Source organism: Lipotes vexillifer, unplaced genomic scaffold (genome assembly GCF_000442215.2).
Source record: "Lipotes vexillifer unplaced genomic scaffold, Lipotes_vexillifer_v1.1 scaffold645, whole genome shotgun sequence".
In the NCBI taxonomy this organism is placed as follows: domain Eukaryota; kingdom Metazoa; phylum Chordata; class Mammalia; order Artiodactyla; family Lipotidae; genus Lipotes; species Lipotes vexillifer.
The window spans coordinates 3,218,878-3,240,105 of NW_006777439.1; the positions used below are offsets into that span (position 1 = coordinate 3,218,878).

General features: G+C 33.5%; 1 protein-coding gene across 1 annotated transcript in view; it reads left to right on the forward strand.

The window, feature by feature from the left end:
* Positions 1–21,228, forward strand: part of AGPS (alkylglycerone phosphate synthase) — a 136,831-nt gene that overhangs the window by 61,240 nt on the left and 54,363 nt on the right. The window contains exons 9-11 of the mRNA XM_007451100.1: positions 2,151–2,276; positions 4,932–5,040; positions 17,509–17,636. Coding sequence (XP_007451162.1) covers positions 2,151–2,276; positions 4,932–5,040; positions 17,509–17,636 — 363 coding nt within the window. The remainder of the gene's footprint in view (positions 1–2,150; positions 2,277–4,931; positions 5,041–17,508; positions 17,637–21,228) is intronic.

Consider the following 21,228-nt stretch of genomic DNA (forward strand, 5'->3'; position numbering starts at 1 on the left):
GACATTGAGATTTCTTTTACCAAGGGTGAACCTACATTGGCACATCATAATTACAAAAAGTCCATAGTTTATTTTAGGGTTCACTTGTGGTGGTGTATATTCTGTGGGTTTGGACAGATGTATAAATAATCACTGAGTAGCCTTCATTATAATATCAGAGGATTTTCACTGCTCTACATTCTTTGTGCTCTCCCTGTTCATTTTCTCAGCCCTCCGACCCCTGGCAACCACTGATCTTTTTATTGTTTCCATAGTTTTGTCTTTTCCAGAATGTCATATAGTTGGGATCATAGAATATGTGGCCTTTTCAGATTGGCTTCTTTCATTTAGTAATATGCGTTTAAGTTTCCTCCATGTCTTTTCATGGCTTGATAGCTTATTTCTTTTCAGCACTGAATAATATTCCATTGTCTGGATGTACCACAGTTTATTTATCCATTCACCAACTGAAGGAAATCTTGGTTGCTTCCGAGTTTTGGCAATTATGAATAAAGCTGCTTTAAACATTTATGTGCAGGTTTTTATGTGGACATAAGTTTTCAGCTCCTTTGAGTAAATACAAGGAGTATGATTACTGAATTGTATGGTAAGAGTATGTTTAGTTTTGTAAGAAATTGCCAGATAGTCTTTCAAATTACCATTTTGCATTCCCACCAGCACTGCGAGTTTCTGTTGCTCCACATCCTCTCTAGCATTTGGTGTTGTCAGTGTTCTGGATTTGGGCCATTCATACAGATGTGTAGTAATATCTCATTGTTATTTTAATTTGTGTTTCCCTGATGACATATGATGTGGAACATCTTTTCATATGATTATTTGCTATTTTCAGTGAGGTATCTGTTAAGGTCTTTGGTCCATTTTTTAATTGGGTTTTTTCTTATTGTTGAGTTTTAAGAGTTCTCTGTGTGTGTGTGTGCACGCGCATGTGTGTGTATTACTTTCAGAAAAATTGAAAGGTAGTAGTCTTTTGAGAGTAAATAATATGAATATAGATTGGGAATTAAGGAAGAAATATCATGGTCTGATAATCTTCATTTTAGCTTTCAGTTCTGTATTTAAGCTACTTATTTGTGAGTGGTTATTAACCTCTTAAAATTAAATAAATGTATTGAATGTTTAATGAAAAAATTCTATTATGTAATAATTGATGTCTTTTAAAATCTTGTTTTCCTAGCAACAAAATTAGACATAAATAATTTGCATTGCTTGTGTGCAAAAGCTAACAAATTGTATTCAACCTATAGGTTCTCAGGTTCTGGATTACAGCTTTCATACCATACTTAAATACACAGATATAAACATAGCTGACATATTCTACATCTCTGCGTGGCTTACTTGAAAAACAGAAACAGTTGCTTAATTGGATGACTATCAATGGTCAACACAGATTGATGGGCTTGAGTGCAGTAGACAGTGGGTATGCAGGTGGTAGTGTCTGTACCATTTGACATGAGATGGCTGAGTCTTTAAAATGATTTTAGTGGAATGGCTTTGGTGGTGCTGTAAAGGGCATCTATCCAACCTCAGGTGCTGTGCAGATGGCAAAGCCATGCTAATGTAGAAAAATGAGGAACAAGTGACTATTTAATGTACAGGAATGCATGATCTGCGTCACAAATACATGATGGTATTACATGCAGGAAACCTAGCCAGATGGCTGTACATTAAAACACATGACTCCTTGAGAGAATTAATTACAGGCAATTTGCTCAGATTTTCTTCAGGCCTGCTGCAGATTACATTAGGGTAGGGAGCATAAGAGATTTAAGTGCTTTATTTCTTGAAAGTGTTTAGATGAAGTTGGCAATTATTTAAGCATAATCTGATCTCCATAAGTAGTTAAATTGTCTCTTTGTGGGGAAAAAGAAAGGAGGGAGGGTAGTTGGCTTTAAAATAAAAGAATGTAAGGAGTCAGATTGGCTGGTGAACCTGTGGAAAATACAGTTGTCTTTTGGCCCATATTTTTCCACTAGGGAAAAGCTTAAAAATATTTTTAGACTAGTATGATAAAAGTATTTCTTTTTCTATATAGGTTTTAATGAGTCCAAATGGCAATGACATGGAAATTTTAATGTGGAAAGAGAATGTGTTGAGTGCTGTGTTAAACGGGCCCATTTTCACTGGTAAAATATTACATTTTTGTTTTTCAGCTTAAAGAAAGTGGTTATTGTACAGGTCATGAACCAGATTCCCTGGAATTCAGCACTGTGGGAGGATGGGTATCTACTCGGGCATCAGGCATGAAGAAGAATATCTATGGCAATATTGAGGACTTGGTAAATTTTTTTCTATTTATTATATAATAATTAATTAGTCTATGGAGATTATTATAAAGTTGTTAAGCCTTTAAAAATTGAGTTGGAGAGTTTCCCACAAAAGTATACCCTTTTTGATGATAGTAACGTTGACTATGTACAATACAGTTAAAAAGTACAACTGTGGTCATTATTTAAGAGTGCTTCTTTTTGAGTAACTGATATTTAAGTTTTGTAGATGTCTCAGTATCTGACTTATAAATGTATCTAAATATTAGTTTGCAAGCCTTGGAGCCTTGGTCTTCAACTCTACCACTGTTTTAGTCTATTTACGTAGGTGATCTTGTCATTACTACTGTTTTGCCTTGTGAGATTTTATTTATTTTTCTGCAAAAAATTTTCTGTATGGAATTAAAGAGCCCAGTTAAAAATGTTCTAGTTAATGTAATGTTTTATGTGCACATCATTTTGTTTTAGCTGATCTGGTGTCATTGCTCTTGAGAGTTAGTTAGGCATCCTGTCTAGGAATTAGGTATCATTTGTTCCATTTGTAGCTTTTCCAGTGATTAATTGTGTGACCTTGTGCAAATTGGTTTACCTTTCTAAACTTCAATTTCCTACTATATAAAATAGAATAATGTTATTTGTTGCATAGAATTATTATAAGGAATAAAGGACATAAAATGAAAACTCTTAGCGGAATCACTGGTATGTAATAGGTACTTCATACATGTTAGTTCCCTTTATCATCAATATTTTGATAACAATTTAAAAGAATAATTTATGAGACTATTAAAGTGGTGTTCCTAACATTATTCTTAGAGCTATTTAGGTTTGTTTTTCAAATCTAGCGTTTCAACGTTTTCATCAATGTCTTCATTGATAGAAATATCAAATTGTTGATAAAATATATTGGTTTTTTATAGTTAACACCCAACAATTTAAGACTTCAAGTGTCTGTATTATGAACACTTTTTAAATGTTTGCATTATCTTTTTTTTTAATTGAAGATATTTTAGAAATCACATTTTTCTTTTTGCAATTAAGATAACATAAATTCAGTTTCAGAAAAGAGAATTTGATTCTTTTGCTATTGGATTATTAAAAGCTTTATCAGATTTAAGCATATTTGATAGACTACCACATTTAGTACTGCTAAAGCATGTAATTTATTTTAATCCTTTTGGGATTTAAGGGCCACAAATTATAAGTATACATTTTAATGTACTTATTTGCATGTTTATATCTAGTCTTTAATATAAAAAAGCATCATACTGTGTTTAATCTGCTCTTTAAGCTGTTACCAATCTATTAACATGTCAATGAGCATAGGTTTGCACCATTATTTTTAAAAAGTGCATATAATTCTCTTTTATTGATAATTTGTGATTTAGTAATTCCCTATTAAAGAATATTTAAATTATTTTTATTTCAAAATTATAGAAATAAATAAAGGGAAAAATATCTTCTGTAGTAATTTTTTAGCATACCTCTTTGATCATTTTCTTTGGGTAAGTTCCTAGCTTGGGTTGTTGGGTCAAGCATGTTTTTAGGTCCTTGGACCCTTACAGCCAAATTGCTCTATAAAAATTTTGTGCCAGTTGACATTCTTACTAGCACTATGAGAATCTTTATTTTACTGGACCTTTTATTTATATTTTTTTCCTAAAATTTTATATTTATTTGTTAGTGAATGTAATCTTTTAAAATGTCCTCATTAGCAATTTTTATCTTTTTATTTTGCGAATTCTTTATTTATGTCCTCTGTTCATTTCCTTCAACAATAGACTATTTTTATTTATCTGTCAAAAAATTATTCTGAAAATATGTTGGGTTTTTACCTAACCATTTCTGAGTCAGATCTGAGGAATTTTTTTTGATTGACCCTCTCCCTACAATGTACTTAATTTCTCACATGTGTGAGACATATCTCACACATATCTTTCTTCTTCTTTTTTTTTTTTTAACATCTTTATTGGGGTATAATTGCTTTACAATGGTGTGTTAGTTTCTGCTTTATAACAGAGTGAATCAGTTATACATATACCTATGTTCCCATATCTCTTCCCTCTTTGTCTCCCTCCTTCCCTCTCTTCTTTTTAACTCAGTCACCACATCTCTCTCTTCATCCCAATTTTGATGTGATCAAAATTAATGCTTCGTTCTTTTCACTCTTTTCTACTGAGTGGGCAAAGTAGATAAGTTGAAGGTGGGGGTAAGGCAAGAATAATTTTTTTCTTAGAATTCTAAGCATCTAGAATAGTGCCTAACATGAATAATAGTGCTTCATAAATATGGTTAAATAAATGAAAGAATGAACCTATTAAAATGTGATCATTGCATATTTTTTCCATTCTTTAGTTCTTTACCACATGGACAGCCCTAGACTAGCTTTGGTTTAAAGAAATGTCTTTTTCAGTTTTTAAGATGATGAATATACCTAGGCCAATAACAATCTTAGAATAATTTTTCCCTCTTTTAAAGTTACATACTATTTATTTTTAGTCTAAGGACTACTAAAAGATATTAGAATTCTGAAGGGAATCACCATTTATCACTTAAACCAATATTTTAAAAATAGTGTTTTATATAAATATATATGGGTGTGTGTATCCACACACACACAACATTCACTGACAGATATCTAGAATTTACACCATGCATTGTATTAAACAGGTGGTTCATATAAAAATGGTAACACCTAGAGGTATAATAGAAAAAAGCTGTCAAGGACCTCGAATGTCAACAGGCCCTGATATCCATCACTTCATCATGGGATCTGAAGGTAAATATAACTGCAAACTTATTATGAAAAAATACAGGTTAGTGATTCAGTTTTGTGAAAATCTGTGATATTGTGATATCAGATTTTTGAAAGAAAGACATGTTTTATATATTTAATTTTTTTTAAGTTTTATGACTTTAATTTAGTACTTCATAAAGTTTTTATTATAAGAACATCTTATTAAACTTTCTCTTGAATTTTGCTTTTTTATGTTTTTTAGAGCCAGCTTAGTCCTTTTGGTGTTATTTTGTTTTTCTTTTAGAGTTTTTAATCAATTTTAGGAAGAGTAGCTGTTAGGGTTTAAAATAGTTTGCTTTTACATTTATTGGTATGGTATTTTCTAATCTCTGAATTATCAGGAGGAAAGGACTAATAAAGTATTATCTTATTGCCTTGTCTTTCTATAATTATATCTTTTGTTATTTGCTAGTTGGTTTTTGAAGAAGTGGAATTTAAAATTCTGTTGATTCACATATCTTTGAAAACTTATGTTGGTCTTTTATTTTTTCACTACTTGAGTCATCTCCTTTGCTTGGTTACTTAATGCTGGGTAGATTGGAATGTAGTTCTTCATCTTATGCAAAACATTTAATTTCTGTACACTAACCTTCCTTCTAGTTTGCAAACTAACTGTTATGTAGGCACTGTGAATTTTATGGATAAGGTGAAGGTGGGCATATTTTTCAATTCTTAGCATGGTAGAGAGGGATAGTTATCCCTTAAATTCAGAGAAATGAAAGTGTTTCCAAGTTACCAGAGGAACTCACTACTAAGTCAGAAGGTGGTGCAAGCTGTCAAAAGATTTTCAAAACATCTAGCTATATTCATGGATAAAAGTGCATTTATGATAAACTAGGATGTTAGGGCATAAATTCTAACTTTTGATGGTAACATCAAGGAAAAAATAAATTATGTGTCGTAGTGATGTACTTACTAGAGGTCACCTCTTAAATTGATGACCAGTGGTATAGCTTAGATATTTTTCATGATAATCAGTGACAAACCTCTGTCAAGGTGTTTCACCAATTTACTCTCTTATTCCTTTTCTGATCAGTGTACTCTTCTGTGGAAAAACAGAACTACACTTTTAATGAGAAAAATAAAATGTTAAATTCCTTTAAAATAATATAGTTCTCTAAAAAATATTATTTTGGAACTTCTTGTATTAATGCATCATCCAAGAGTTAACTGAAAGTATATAACTTTTTCCAGTCAAATGTCAAATTGAATAACAAATAGTATTAAAACTGATAATTATTAATTTTACTATTGGTATATACATAGTTGGAGTCAACTCTGTAAATTATCTTTTTAAGTAGCTACATCAAACATTTTTTTCTCCCATTAATTAGCGTTTAAAAAATTCTGGTTGCTAGGTAATGTGCTGGCACACTCAAGGACACAGGTAATTGACCATTAAAATTGAATAAGGTAAATTCTATGATAGAAGTAAATGAAGGAGAAATACAGACAAAAGTCATGTTGATGGGTGCTTAGGAAGACTTCCGCAGAGGGGTTGTGCCTAAAGTGGTCCTTCAAGGATGATAATGAGAAAATAATTCTAGGCAGAGTTGAGGGAATAAGGTGGGGAGGGAGTTGCCCTACACAGAGAACTAACTGCATGTGAACAGGCTTAAAAGTGAGAAAGAGCTGTGTCTGCCTCGTGAAGGTGCCAGTTTTTCAGTGTGGCTGAAACTTAAGATTTAATTGTAGAGTGGAGTTGACAGCAGGTCAGGGTGTGGAGTAGTAAGGGTTACAGGATGGCTGGAGAGATAATTTGGTCTTTTATCCCTTTTATAATAGTTTGAACTTTATCCAAAAGACTGGACTACCTCCTTCAATAGTAAATTATTGTACGAATTTAAGGAAGGCAAACTCATTATTATAATAAAGTAAGCAAAGAAATACAGTTTATTAGAAACATGTACAAGGGTAAGTTACTATATTTAAATGAGATTTTATTATAAATATCCATGCAAAATGCCGTACTGATTTAAGAGCATGAACCTGGAAATCTTTCACATCTGGATTTCAATCCTGGTTTTACCACTTATATTTCTGTGACTGTGTAAATTAGGTAGTTCTCTATGCCCAATGTCCTCAGCTGTAAAATGGGGATAATAAAAGTATCGATATTCAAAACCTTTTTGAGAGGGTCAAACGAAATTATGCTAAGCAGTTTATAAGCGCGTAGTAAGTAAGTACTCAACAAATGTTAAACTGTTGTGGCTGTTTATTATTTTGGCATCAGTGATCTTTATATTTATGGTCCCTAATCCCCATTTCTGTATGTATGTGGATATAGAGTAATCTTAATATAGGCCAGGAGACAGCATGACTGAGAGAGTAAATTTATGTGAAATCATATTCTTTTATAATATGTATTTTCCCTGCTGTTTTGAACTATCTAAATAATAACCTCCTGCCTTAAATATGAATCATAAACTTTTCCTTGAGCTTTAGAAAATACTTTCTTTTGCTATAGTTAAATCATTTGATGACAACCTTGAAAGCATCGCCATTATAAAAAAACCTATTTTCCCCCATCCTGCTAAGTTCCACATGTGGTTAGCCAAGTTAAGTTTAAGGTTTTTATCTTGTTTTGTGTTGTGAATTTTTCATAATGATTATTTTGACAAGCAGGTTCCTCCCATTTTAGATGTTATAGTATCATGATGAATTAATGAAAACCATAATAAATAAAGCATTTGAAATGTTTTATATTCTTTTCCTATATGTGGAATTTACTAGTAACTTATAATGATTTGCTCTTTTATTTGAAAAATGGCTAAAAGTACGTTTTTTTATTTTAACTCGTTACCCACCCTTGTTTTAGCCTTTACTCTAAAATGAAATAGATGAAAAGCTTACTATCAGTCCTTCTGTGTAGTTTTACTTCATCTTTCGGTTAAATAAAGCTCATCCTTTAGTAGATTCCTCAGGAAAGGCACATTCGTATATCCCATGAGTTCTGGAATGTTCTAAACTACTTTTCTATGACATTGATACCTGCAGGACAGCTTGAGTGGCTTTAATATTCATGGGTCACACTTTTTTTCCTTGTTTTTTGAAAATACTATTCCACTGTTGCTTTGGTTTTGTATGTTGTTTTAAAGAAATCTGATGCCAATTCTCTTGACTTTTTGCCAGGAGGCAGTGAGGATTTTTTTTTTCTTTATCATTAAAGTTTACTTTTACAACTGAGAGTTGATTTTTGTGGGTCATTTTGCTCTGGTCAGTGGACCCTTTCTCTGTGTATATGCTGGTCTTCTTTTATTTCTGTAAAGTTTTTCTTTGGATTGTAGAGTTAAATATTAGGGTTTTGGATTCCGTTCCCCCTGCTGTTTTGATTTTTCTTCTTCAGGGACACCAGTTATACATTTGTCTGACTTTCTTTGCTTATTTTCCATTTCATCCATGATTTCTCTTTTTTTCTTAACTTCTTTCTTTATTTTAATTCTCTTGGTTATTTTCTGGCTTTTCTTCAATGCCCTGTATTAAGTTTTCATTTGAATCTATTCTCTCTTCTTTGGATACCTTGTAATCCAGCCTTCATTTTTTTTATGTTTTGTTGTTCTATTTCTTCCCTGAGTTTGGTCATCGTTTATTTCATTTTATCTTGTTTTTTGTCCATTTATGTTTTTAGTGTTTATATTTCTAATTCAGCTATTTTTTCATATCCCCAAATGCTTGTTTGATAGTGTTTAATTGAGTTTGAAATGCTGTGTTTACAGTTTTCTTCAGGATCATGGTTGGTTTTGTGGGGGATACTTTGCATCAGCAGAAAAGCTATTATTTCCATTTTCTGATGTTTTGCAGTAGTTTTGTATGGATTTGGTCTGCTTTTTTCTGTTCCTGTTATTACTTGGAAAGGGTTCCTAGTTTGAGAGTGTTCTGTTCTGTCACTTCTACCCTCTTTTGTGCTATTTGCTTTATAGATGGTGGTGTTTTTGGTGGGAGAAGCCATGGCATGTCCTGTTTCTCTTTCATTTCTATCAGATCTTTAATTTTCCTCCTAATTTTATTCTTTCCCTCCACTGCCTTGTCTCCAAGGAGTACCACACTCCTCTAATTTGATGCTTCTTTGAAGATACTTCCCTTACTTCTTCAAGGGTGTCATTTCTGGTTCCTTCCATTTTCAAACCCCTCCTCATAGCCAGGGTTATGGATTACCAAGTCTTATACAGTATTTGGAGTTTATTGTTGCACTTTTGCTTTCTGGGGTTGATTTTGTCTCTGCTTACTTTAAGTCCTCTGCTACTCTCTACTCTTTCTTAGGGAGTCTTCTAACCCCCCCCGCCCCCCCCCACCCCCGCTTACTCACTTTCTGCCCTTATAAGCTTGTAGCAGCTGGAAGGCTGTAGAAGGTCTGTTGGAGTTTCTTCTTTTTATCTCTACTTATGGGTAATTAGAAAGTCATAGTGTTTTCTTGTCTCCTTTTAATACTAAAATGTATATCCTGTGTGGTTTTATTTGTTTTCCTTGTTGATTTTCATGTTTGGGGGGAGGGGGGTAGAGGGAGAGGGAAGATTCAGAATCAAATGATTACCTTTCTTCTCAGTCCTGAGGTCACCTGAACGTATATTTTCAAATTATGAAAGATTTTATTTATGTCAAGCAAATACTTGCATTTTGTATTAGCTAGTAGTTGAAACTTTCAGTTTTCTTAAGAACACTATATTTGAAATTATAAAACAGAAAATTCTAAAATTTACAGTAACATTTTTATTGAAACAGAAAGAAAATGAATGACATATAAGCCTCTATGATGTCACATTGCCATGGAGTTGTTTACAAACAGTTATATAAAGTGTATATAAAATATTGGTATAATGTGCATATAATCAAGTGATAAGTAATCTAAGTAGTTTTATATCACTCCACTGACATAAAATTCCCAGAACAAAAGGATCAATAAATATAATAAAGCCCAACAGAAGTGAGCCTGTCAATGAAGTGAATTTAGATGTAAACATTTATGATTGGATTAATTTGAATATAAGTCTGGATGGAAGAACTGCCTTGTGCCAGACTGCATTTGGGACTTGGATGGAGTTTTCTTTTACAGTGGGTACCCCCCCAACCCCTAACCCCTGCTGCAGAACTCATAGCTGGATAGTTGCACAGACTTGCCTTGGTCATTTCATTAACCTTGCAACAATGCAAAGTCTCATTTTACTAATTTTTATTTTTTAACCTTACTTATAGTGTTATGGTGGGTTTTACCACTTTAGAATGCATGCTATACGTATGAGGCAATATGGGTGTACAGAAATTTAAGGCGTGGTCACTTCTTACTAGTACCTTAGAATTTGGGTGTAGAATTAGAATTTTAAGGAAAGTTTGCCAATGTTTTATACATATATATTTTTAAATAAACTTTTTGAGTAAGTAATTACATGTACAAAGATGTACATACATGTACAAAATTCAAAAGGTACAAAAGATGTATAGGGAAAAATCTGCCTTCTATCCCTGTCTTTTAGGCATCTCCCTTGCCCAGAGTAAACACTTTTGCTATTTAAAAGCGTATATGTATGTGTTTTTTTTTTTTTTTTTTTTTTGGTACGCGGGCCTCTCACTGCTGTGGCCTCTCCCGTTGCGGAGCACAGGCTCCGGACGCACAGGCTCAGCGGCCATGGCTCACGGGCCCAGCCGCTCCGCGGCATGTGGGATCTTCCCGGACTGGGGCACGAACCCGCGTCCCCTGCATCGGCAGGCAGACTCTCAACCACTGTGCCACCTGGGAAGCCCTATGTATGTGTTTTTAAAAACACAAATGGGAGTTTACTACTCTTTGATTTATACTTAATTTTATAATGCTCACTTCAAATCATCACATTTAGAATCACTTCATTCTTTTTGGCAGCTACCTGATATTCCATTGGTATGTACTCTATTTAAGCAGACCCTCACTGATTGGCTTTTAAATGGTTTCTGATTTTTTCTTTGGATTATATTTAGGTTATATAATATGCAGTAATTTATAGAAATATTTTCAAATGGCTTTATTTCTGAGATGTAAAGAAATATTTCACAAAAAGTCAGGAACTTGGAGTTTAATTTTATTTTTTTTTTTATTTTATTTTTTTTAAAGATTCTTTTTTTTTAAATTTTTTTCAAAATTTACTTATTTATTTTTGGCTGTATTGGTTCTTCCTTGCTGCGCGTGGGCTTTCTCTAGTTACGGTGAGTGGGGGCTACTCTTCGTTGTGGTGCGCGGGCTTCTCCTTGCAGTGGCTTCTCTTGTGGTGGAGCACGGGCTCTAGGCACACAGGCTTCAGTAGTTGTGGCACATGGGCTCAGTAGTTGTGGCTTGTGGGCTCTAAAGCACAGGCTCAGTATTTGGGGCGTGCGGGCTTAGTTGCTCCGTGGCATGTGGGATCTTCCCGGACCAGGGCTCAAACCCTTGTCCGCTGCCTTGGCAGGCAGATTCTTAACCACTGCGCCACCAGGGAAGTCCCTGGAGTTTAATTTTAAGCAGAGAAATTTTCCTGTCTAAAATCAAGGCTTATACTAACCTTCTTTTCACAGTTTTCCCGCTTGAGTTTATTTATTTATTTACTTTTTTATTGGAGAAAAATCGCTTTACAATGTTGTATTAGTTTCTGCTGTACAATGAAGTGAATCAGCTATATGTATACATATATCCCCTCCCTCTTGGACCTCCCTCCCACCCCCAACCCCCCACTTTCTTTTCCTTCATGAATTTCAACCTGGTGACTTTTGAGTTTGAACAAGTATTTATTAAAGTTTTCTGTAGTCTGCGGAGAGATTAGAATAAATAGAAAAGATGATTCATGCCTTTAGGAGCTATGCCTGACAAATTTCAGTTTGTTTGTAGAAACAACTTTCAGCATGAGGTGTTAATTCTAAGATTACCAGGAACTTTGAAAAATGTTGAAAAGAGTAGAAAAAATTACAAATAAGCTTAGGGATGGCGTCAGAATAGTGGCAGAAGAATTAGCAACTTTAAAAATTAAAGTGATACTACTTGTCTTGGTAAGAAAGAATAGGTGTAATAGATAACTCTGTGTTGGCGGATGAGAAGGCAGCATAGTCTGTCAGCCTTATGCCTCTTTCTGGCAAAGGTTTAGAGTTCATTTAGACTCTTTCTGTAGCCTAAGGTACCTGTTTCTAAAAATACCCCTATTTCTAAAATGTATGGGTCATAGCTCCTTGTTTAAGAAGATAACTGAAGTTTCCTTTGTTTTATTGAGATATAATTTACATACCATAAAATTCACCTGTTTAAAATGTATCCCTTAGAAAGGATAGTTCCTAGGGTTATTGTTTGAGATTTTTTGTGAGCTTAGGAGGGGTCCTCCCCACTGTTCCCCCCTACCCTAGTTTTATTGAGCAATAATTGACATACATCCCTGTATAAGTTTAAGGTGTACAGCATGGTGGTTTGATTTACATATATTGTGAAATGATTACCACAATAGGTTTAGTTAACATCCATCATTTCATATAGATACAATAAAAAAAAAATGAAAAAAAATTTCTTCTTGTGATGAGAACTCTGAGGATCTACTCTCTTAACAACTTTCTTGTATATCATACAGCAGCGTTAACAGTAGTCATCATGTTGTACATTACATCCCTGATACTTATTTATCTTATAACTGAAAGTTTGTACCTTTTAACCACCTTCCTCCCCCTACCCTCTGCCTTTGGTAACCAGAAATCTGATGTCTTTTTCTGTGAGTTTGGTGTATTTTTATTGTTTGTTTATTTTTATTAGATTCCACATAAAAGTGAAATCATATAATACTTGTCTTCCTCTATCTGACTTATTTAACTTACATAATGCCTTCAAGGTCTATCCATGTTGTCACAAATGGTGGGATTTCCTCATTTTTTTTTATGCCTGAATAATACTCCATTGTATATATATACCACAACTTCTTTATCCATTCATTCATCGATGAACACTTAGGTTATTTCTGTGGTTGGCTATTGTAAATAATGCTGCTATGAACATGGGGGGGTGCAAATATCTTTTTGAGTTAGTGTTTTTGTTTCTTTCAGATATATTCCCAGAAGTGGAATTGCTGGATCATATGGTAGTTTCATGTTTAATTTTTTTAGGAACCTTCATACTGTTTTCCATAGTGGCTGCACTGATTTATAATCCTACCAGCAGTGCACAAGGGTTCCCTTTTCTCCATATCCATGCCAGTGTTTGTTATTTCTTATCTTTTTGATAATGGCCATTCTGGAAGGTGTGAGGTGATATCTCTTTGTGGTTTCAATTTGCCTTCCCCTAGTGATGTTGAACATCTTTCCATGTACCTGTTGGCCATTTGTATATCTTCTTTGGAAAAATGTCTATTCAGGTCCTTTGCCTGTTTTTTTAATTGAATTATTTGTTTTTTGCTATTGAGTTGTATGAGTTCTTTATATATTTTAGATATTAACTTCTTATCAGATGAATAGTTTGCATATATTTTTTCCAATTCTGTAGGTTGTCTTTTCACTTTGTTTATGGTTTCTTTTGCTGTGCAGAAAGAATCTTTTTAGTTTGATGTAGTCCCACTTATTTGTTTTTTATTTTGTTGCTTGTGCTTTAGGTGTGATTTCCAAAAAATCATTACCAATACATATGTCAGGGAGCTTTTCCCCTATGTTTTCTTCTGGGAGCTTCATGGTTTCAGATCTTACATACAAGCCTTTAAACACTTGAGTTAATTTTTTTGAGTGGTGTAAGATAGGGGTCAGGTTTCATTCTTTTACATGTCAATGTCCAGTTTTCCCAGCACCATTTATTAAAGAGACTGTGTTTTCTCCTTTGAGTACTATCAGCTCCTTTGTCAAATATTATATGACTGTATATGCTTGGGTTTATTTCTGGGCTCTAGATTCTGTTCCATTGATGTTTGTTTTTATTCCAGTACCATACTCTTTACTATAGCTTTAGAGTATAGCTTGAAATCAGTAAGTGTGATGCCTCCTGCTTTGTTCTTTCTCAGAATTTCTTTGGCTATTTGGAGTCTTTTGTGGTTCCATATAAATTTTAGGAGTGTTTTTTTGTTTATTTGTTTTTCTGTAAAAAATGCCATTGGAATCTTGATGGGAATTGCATTGAGTCTGTAGATGTCTTTTGGTAGTACTGACATTTTAACAATACTAATTTTTTCAACCCATGAATGAACACAGGATGCCTTTCCATTTACTTGTGTCTTCTTCAATTTTTTTTTTTTTCTTTTGCGGTAGGCGGGCCTCTCACTGTTGTGGCCTCTCCTGTTGCGGAGCACTGGCTCCGGACGTGCAGGCTCAGCGGCCACGGCTCACGGGCCCAGCCACTCCGTGGCATGTGGGATCTTCCCGGACTGTGGCACAAACCCGCGTCCCCTGCATCGGCAGGCGGACTCTCAACCACTGCTCCACCAGGGAAGCCCCAATTTTTTTGTTTTTTCCATCAGTGTCTTAGTTTTCAGAGTTTCTTTTACCTCCCTGGTTAAATTTATTCCTAAGTATTTTATTGCTTTTGATGCTCTTGTAAATGGGATTAATTTCCTTATCTCTCTTTCAGAAAATTCACTGTTAATATATAGAAACGTTTCTGATTTTTGTATGTTAATTTTGTATCCTGCAACTGTACTGAATTTGCTGATTAGTTTGAACAGTTTTTTGGTTGACTCTTTAGGGTTTTCTGTACAGTTGTTCCTCAGTATCTGCAGGGGATTGCTTCCAGAAACCCCTGCAGATAACAGAATTTGCAGATGTTTATCTCTTATATAAAATGGCATGGTATAGCCAACCATATATAAAATCATGTCATCTACAAATAGAGACAGTTTTACTTCTTCCTTTCCAGTTTTTATGCCTTTTATGTTTTTCTCTTGCCTGGTCGCTGTACCTAGGACTTCCAGTATCCCCAGGTTTCTACCAGGCAAACAGCTGGCCTGCAATTTTGCCTATATCTCCAATAAATTTATCTATGTCTTCCCAATTACCTTTTACCACATCCTCCACTGTTTTCAAGAGTATTCTTGAAACTTCTTGAACTTCTTCATGCTCTCTTGCAAATAATCTTCGAAAAAAAGATTGGGAGCTGTTTTATGGCTTATTTCTTCCTCTGGCAAAATCTCTGAGCTAAGGCTGTGGAGGTGGGTGTGGGGACAGTGGCATGTTTTTCTCTGAGGACACCCTTACTTTAGAAACTAAGTGCTGGGGAGAAGGAGGAAGGAAAGTAGGTCTTGGTTTGCTTCTCCTGGGAAGATACCAGCCCTTTACAAGCCAGGGCAAAGGGTTGGGACCATAGGCTTAGTGCATCACTCAAAGTAGAGCCTCTGTCCCACCAATTTAGGCTGGGTGCAAGAAGTGAGCCCCTCCTCACCTCTTAGCTGCACTTGCCTAGAACTTAGTCTCAGGAAAGGTAGCTGAGGTAGAGTGTTACATGGAATAGGGTCAAAGGTTTTTTTGAAATTAAGAAAGTTCGTGTATCTATCCAAGAGAAAGGAAGACATATATCCACATACAGACTTATACACCTATATTTGTAGTAGCATTATTCATGGTAGCCAAAATATGGAAACCTGTGGAACTTTCAGCCTCACCCCCTGACCTCTAGGGAGGGGAGGGGAGAGGAGAGGAGCAGCTGGAAGTTGAATTAGTCACCCATGATCTGTGGTTTAGTCATCATGCCTGTGTAATGAAGCCTCCATAAAAATCCCTAAATTATGAGTTTCAGAGGACTACTGGGTTGGTAAACACATGGAAGTGCTGGGAGGGTGGTATATCTGGAGAGGGCTTGGGAACTCTACACCTTTTCCCCCATACTTTCTTCTGTGCATCTCTTCTGTTTGATTGTTCCTGAGTTGTTTCCTTTTATAACAAGCTGGTAATTGAGTTAAAAAAAAAAAAAAGTAGAAACCCAAATGTCCATACCATACAATGGAATAATATCCAGCAATTAAAAGGAATGAAGTACTTAGTACATGCCACAACATGGATGAACCTTGAAAACATTTATATGAAAGTAGCCAGTCACAAAAGGTCACATATTGTAAGATTCTATTTATATGAAATGCTCGGAATAGGCAAATTTCTAGAGAGAAAGTATACTGGTGTTTGTCTGGGGCTGAGGTGTGTGTGTGGAAAATGGGTATGGGATTTATTTTTTGGGGTGATGAAAATGTTGTAAACTTAGATGGTAGTGGTAGTTGCATATATCTGTAAATAGTTTAAAACCATTGAATTTTACATTTTAAATAGGTGAATTTTATTGTCTGTGAATTATATCTCAATAAAGATGCTAAAATAAAAGAGAAAGTCTAGTCACTCTTACTGTCTTTTAAAATGTACAAGATATATCTATCTTTTTATTCAAATATTAGTCAGGCCAACTTTGCAGAGCTTTTGTGATTTTACAAATCATAATAGGGTTGTATTTGCTATCTAAGTAGGAAATCATTTGTATATGTGGCAAACATATTGTGATATAATGTAGTTTACTCTTTGTGAACTCGTAGTTTTTAATCTTCTACAGTATTATATATTAACATTTTATTTTAGGTATCTTATAAATTTATTGGAAGCATTGATTTTTGTGATACTTTTAACTTATTTCTAGTATTGTAATTTTCTATAATTTCGTATTTCCCTTTCGTTCTTTTTTTCATGATTCTAAGAAAATTTACTTAATAGTATTAATAATAATTCATATCATTTGTACATTAGAAAGCACTGATTTTGAAAGCTTGGCTTTTTGAATGCAATTATTTTAAGCCATGTCTCTTCAAATATTTTAGCATAGCTATTTAGATCATGTAGTTATATTTAACTTGCATTTTTCCTCTCTGATTTGTCCTCCACTCCTCCGTGTAATAAAGAAAAGGACATTCATTTCATTGATGGTCGTCTTCTGTTAGCTATTTATAACTATTTTGTCTCTGAAGTATGTTTTTTTTTTTCTTCTAAGGGCATCTTAATATTGCCTTTATCTTTTCTTTGTATGAATTCTTAGGAAAAAAGGCAAAGTGTAATAGTCTCTCTCATTTCTTCTGTCAACTTAAATTCTCATAGAAAATTAGATACTTTTTGCCCCAATAAATTGTTGTCATAGTAAAAATAGGTTCAACTATCAAAATATACTTTTGTTTGAATGCATATGAGATATAAAAACCTGTTGTTTTTCAGATTTAAATTTTAATAAGTTGTAATACTTTAAAAACTATTTAAAATTAACCTCTTTGGAGAAAGGTTACCTTAAAAATGTTTTTAAATATTTATACATAACTAAGAAAAATGTATACCAAAAACTTTTTTTAGAAATTATAAAATTTGCTTAGATGTTTTTGTAGAGGACTTGAGTAGCCATTATTCCCCATATAGAATAGATTAAATAGATTTAAATACGATTAATAGAATAAATTAGTAGAATAGATAGATAAAGTAGATTTAAATATGATTTAGAAAATTGGCATGTGATATATTGGATTATTCCCCCTTCTTTTTCAGGAACTCTTGGTGTGATAACAGAAGCTACCATAAAAATCAGACCAATCCCTGAATACCAAAAGTATGGCTCAGTAGCTTTCCCTAATTTTGAACGAGGAGTAGCCTGTTTAAGAGAAATTGCAAAACAGGTAAAAACAAAAACAAAAACCCACCCATATATATTTATATTTAAAAAATTCTGCTGCATAATTGATTTTGATATGTCACATATAATCTTCATATTTAGTTGTGTTATATTTGTGATTTTTACCCAGTTCTATATGAAAAGCTAATGTTGTAAAATCATCCCTTTAAGTTCAGTTGCTATTTCTTTGAGTAATTATACACCTATTTCTTGGTTTAAAGAATGCTGTACAATTTTAAGACAAGGTAAGGTATGTACCTGAGTTGATGGCTTCAAATGTCTCTGCCTTTTATTGAATGTTTTCTTAAGTTATTTTGGGTAAGATATTTTGTGATTAATTGCAGTAATATTGCATTTTTCTTAAGATATTTATTGAAATTAAAATAATTGGCCGAATATTAATGGCCCCAAAATACAGAAATTAAATATAAGTAATCATACTTCATCAATTCTTAGAATGTGCTGCTACTAGGCCTTACTTGTTTTTTAATATTTCCTTAGCTATATCTTAAATTAAGTAATATAGTATAACATAATACAAGATATTTAGATATAAGCTAAGAAGAATTCCCACTTTCCCCTTCTTTAAAAAAAGGATATATTGTCAAGGGTTTTAAAAAGACTAAATAATGCCAAGTAATTTTATTTCTTCATTAGTTGTGTGTATCAGTGTGGGAATTCTTGCGTTTCTTTAGACATTTGGTTCATTGTTTAAACGATAATGGTTTGTGAAAAAATTCTTATTTCAACATTTCCCAGCAGGGAGGAAGTCAAGGGAATATACTTCAGCCTCTCTCTTCTTGCTTTCTCCAAACTCAGAGTTCTTTAATACTTCCCATCAGCTATACCCAATTTGAATCTTGAGTGCAAGGGAGCTTTCTGATGTGACCCATATAGGTCAGCTTCTGGGTATTCAGAGTAGGGTGGAGGGAGGATCTGATAAGGAAAAAGAGTGGTATCTAGCAAGTACTCCGTTTCATTGCGGACTTTGTAAGGTACTGAGTCTTATCTTCATACCATTCCAAGAGAACCAAACCACTATTAATGTTTTAAAAATATATAAAAGGAGTAAAAAAAAATGTCATATTTACCCACATATTTACCATTTCCAGTGCTCTTTATTCCTTACACTCAGTTTTGCCTTCTGAGACACTCATTCTTTCTTACAGTTTCTCACTTTTAAGAAGTTCAACTATATGATCACCTAATCTAACAGTTGAGAAGGGTAATTTTTATAATTTCCAAGTAGTTTCAGTTACTTATCATTAGATTGCTTCCCCCCCCCCATCAAGATTTAGTCATAGGCTCCTTAATCTTGGTTGTCTTACTCCTAGGTAAAAGGAAGAGTTTAAAAGACACGTATAGTCATGGAATGAACATTCTTGAACTTGTGGCAGCTTACTTTGGTGGTGTTAACGCGGAAGTGATGTTGAAATCCTTAAGAGTTCCTAATTCACTTGAACTTTGAGGATATTATGTTACAGTTAAGGAGCTAGTATTATGCTATGTTTGCTAAAATAACGAGATGGCAGTAATACTTAAAAGTAGAAATATTGAGTAAAGGAGTGGAGATAAGTTTTAGATGTAAATATTTGAGCACCGAGTGGTAAAGTTCACGTGTGTTCTGTTAACTTGTTGCTAAACCCTTCCATCACTTAAAGGCCAAGGAAGTAACTTCGAAGTTAAGATACCTCAGGTGTTAAGAAACAAAAGAAGTACTTGAAGAGCCTTATGGTTTTGCCTGTGAATTCATTACTAGAAGAATGGGAAACTAGGGTTTTTTTTGTTCTTTTTAAGAAAATAACCATAAATTCACCAATTAAAAATCAAAATAAAAGCAAATATTTTCCATAAATAGATTATATTTTCTGATTAATTTCAAATCTTCCTTAATGAGATATTTTTTATTCTAATGTTTTCAATTTGTATTGTAGTTCATTCTTTATGTTAACTACTTTTATTTTTATTTACTTTTCATCTTTGTCAAGCTTGACCATACCCCTCCAAGAAAAGCTTTATTATTAAAGATACAGTTTATATTGTCCCTCTTGTTCAAGTTTTGAATGGCATGTTTTTAGTTGACCATTATTGCCTCCATTTTTTTTATGGAAAAATAAACATGAATGCCAAATTAGATTTTTAAAATAATTATAGAATCTATAGAACTAGTCTGATTTGTATGTATTTTTAACAGAAGATCTTAGTGAGTACACACTCAGTCTATGTTGGCCAACTCTGCCCCTTCACAATACCTCCACTGTTGAACACAGATTTAGTAGACTTGTTAAAAAGTGTTGTTATATGATCTTTGGAATAGAAGTAGACATATTTTATGCTTTCCTGAGTGCTCCATCTGCTTTTCCGCATTAAAAATACTCACATGTAAATCTGTCTTAGGTTTCATTAATGAGAAATGGTGTACAAATATGTCAAAATCCTTAATTTATAATTTCACTAAAATTGGAAATATTGAATTTAAACATAAATAGTTGGTGCAATTTGTTGCAGTTTTTGTTACAATTTAATATGCTCCTGATAGAAAGTAACAGATAAGAGCTACTTGTGATAATGAAAGGCAGGTGGTAACATTTTTCTTCATCTTTGCATAAATCAGTAAAAGTTTTTTAAAAATTCTTTGTGTATTTACAATATGACCATAATCTAAATTCACTACACAAAACTATATTGAATATATATATCTTGGGATAAATAAAGGTGATGATTGATAGAAAGTGCCACCCAAAAACCAGGTCAAAAAGAAAGCTCCTTTCTAATTTATAGTTTTAATAATTTGGTTCTCTGTAATTAGTAGTAGATAATTTTTAGAGACAAAAATACCATGTAATTGGAAAGCTTGCCTTACTTGAAACTGATTGAAAAGTCTAGATAGATAATATTTCATTCTCAAATGTTGCTCTTACGAATGAAACACTTGCTAAGAATAGTTACTGGGATTTGGAAATAATCCACTATTTGGGGAACCTGCATTTTTTACTCTTGTTATACTGCACATATAGAGAGGCATTCCCTTTCCTGGAAATGGGTAAATGTATTATGTTTAGGTACATTTATATATTAGTTTATAGAGTATACACATCTCACGTGTCAGGAATGGTACTGTATATGCTGCCCTGCTTTATAACAATATTCTCAAGCAGAAAAATTGAGAAAATTATCAGGTTTTGGCACTAGTCATTGTTCAATTTGTGATTTGGAATTTCAGTTGATAGCAAGAAAATTGACACCCATTAAAATAGATGGTACATGGTTTACGATTGTGCCAAATTCTTGATTGAGTAATGAGTTGGCTGCTTGTAATTCCTCACTGTCATTTCATAGCACTTCCATTTTTGCACTATTTTCAGACTCAAGTTGCTTTTGGATGAGTATCTTTTGGAAATAAGTGGACATGATTGTTCACAGATAGCTAAGTGGGCTCTGTGTATATTTTTATCACTATTCTTACTGAAGGAAATAAATAAAGCAACTTTATACTGGCAGCAGAAGGATTCTACTAAGGTCACTCATCTGATCTTTGTCCATGTGAGGAACTGTCCTCTTTCAGTACTTCACTGCCTTGTGAGGAGCTAGAAAGG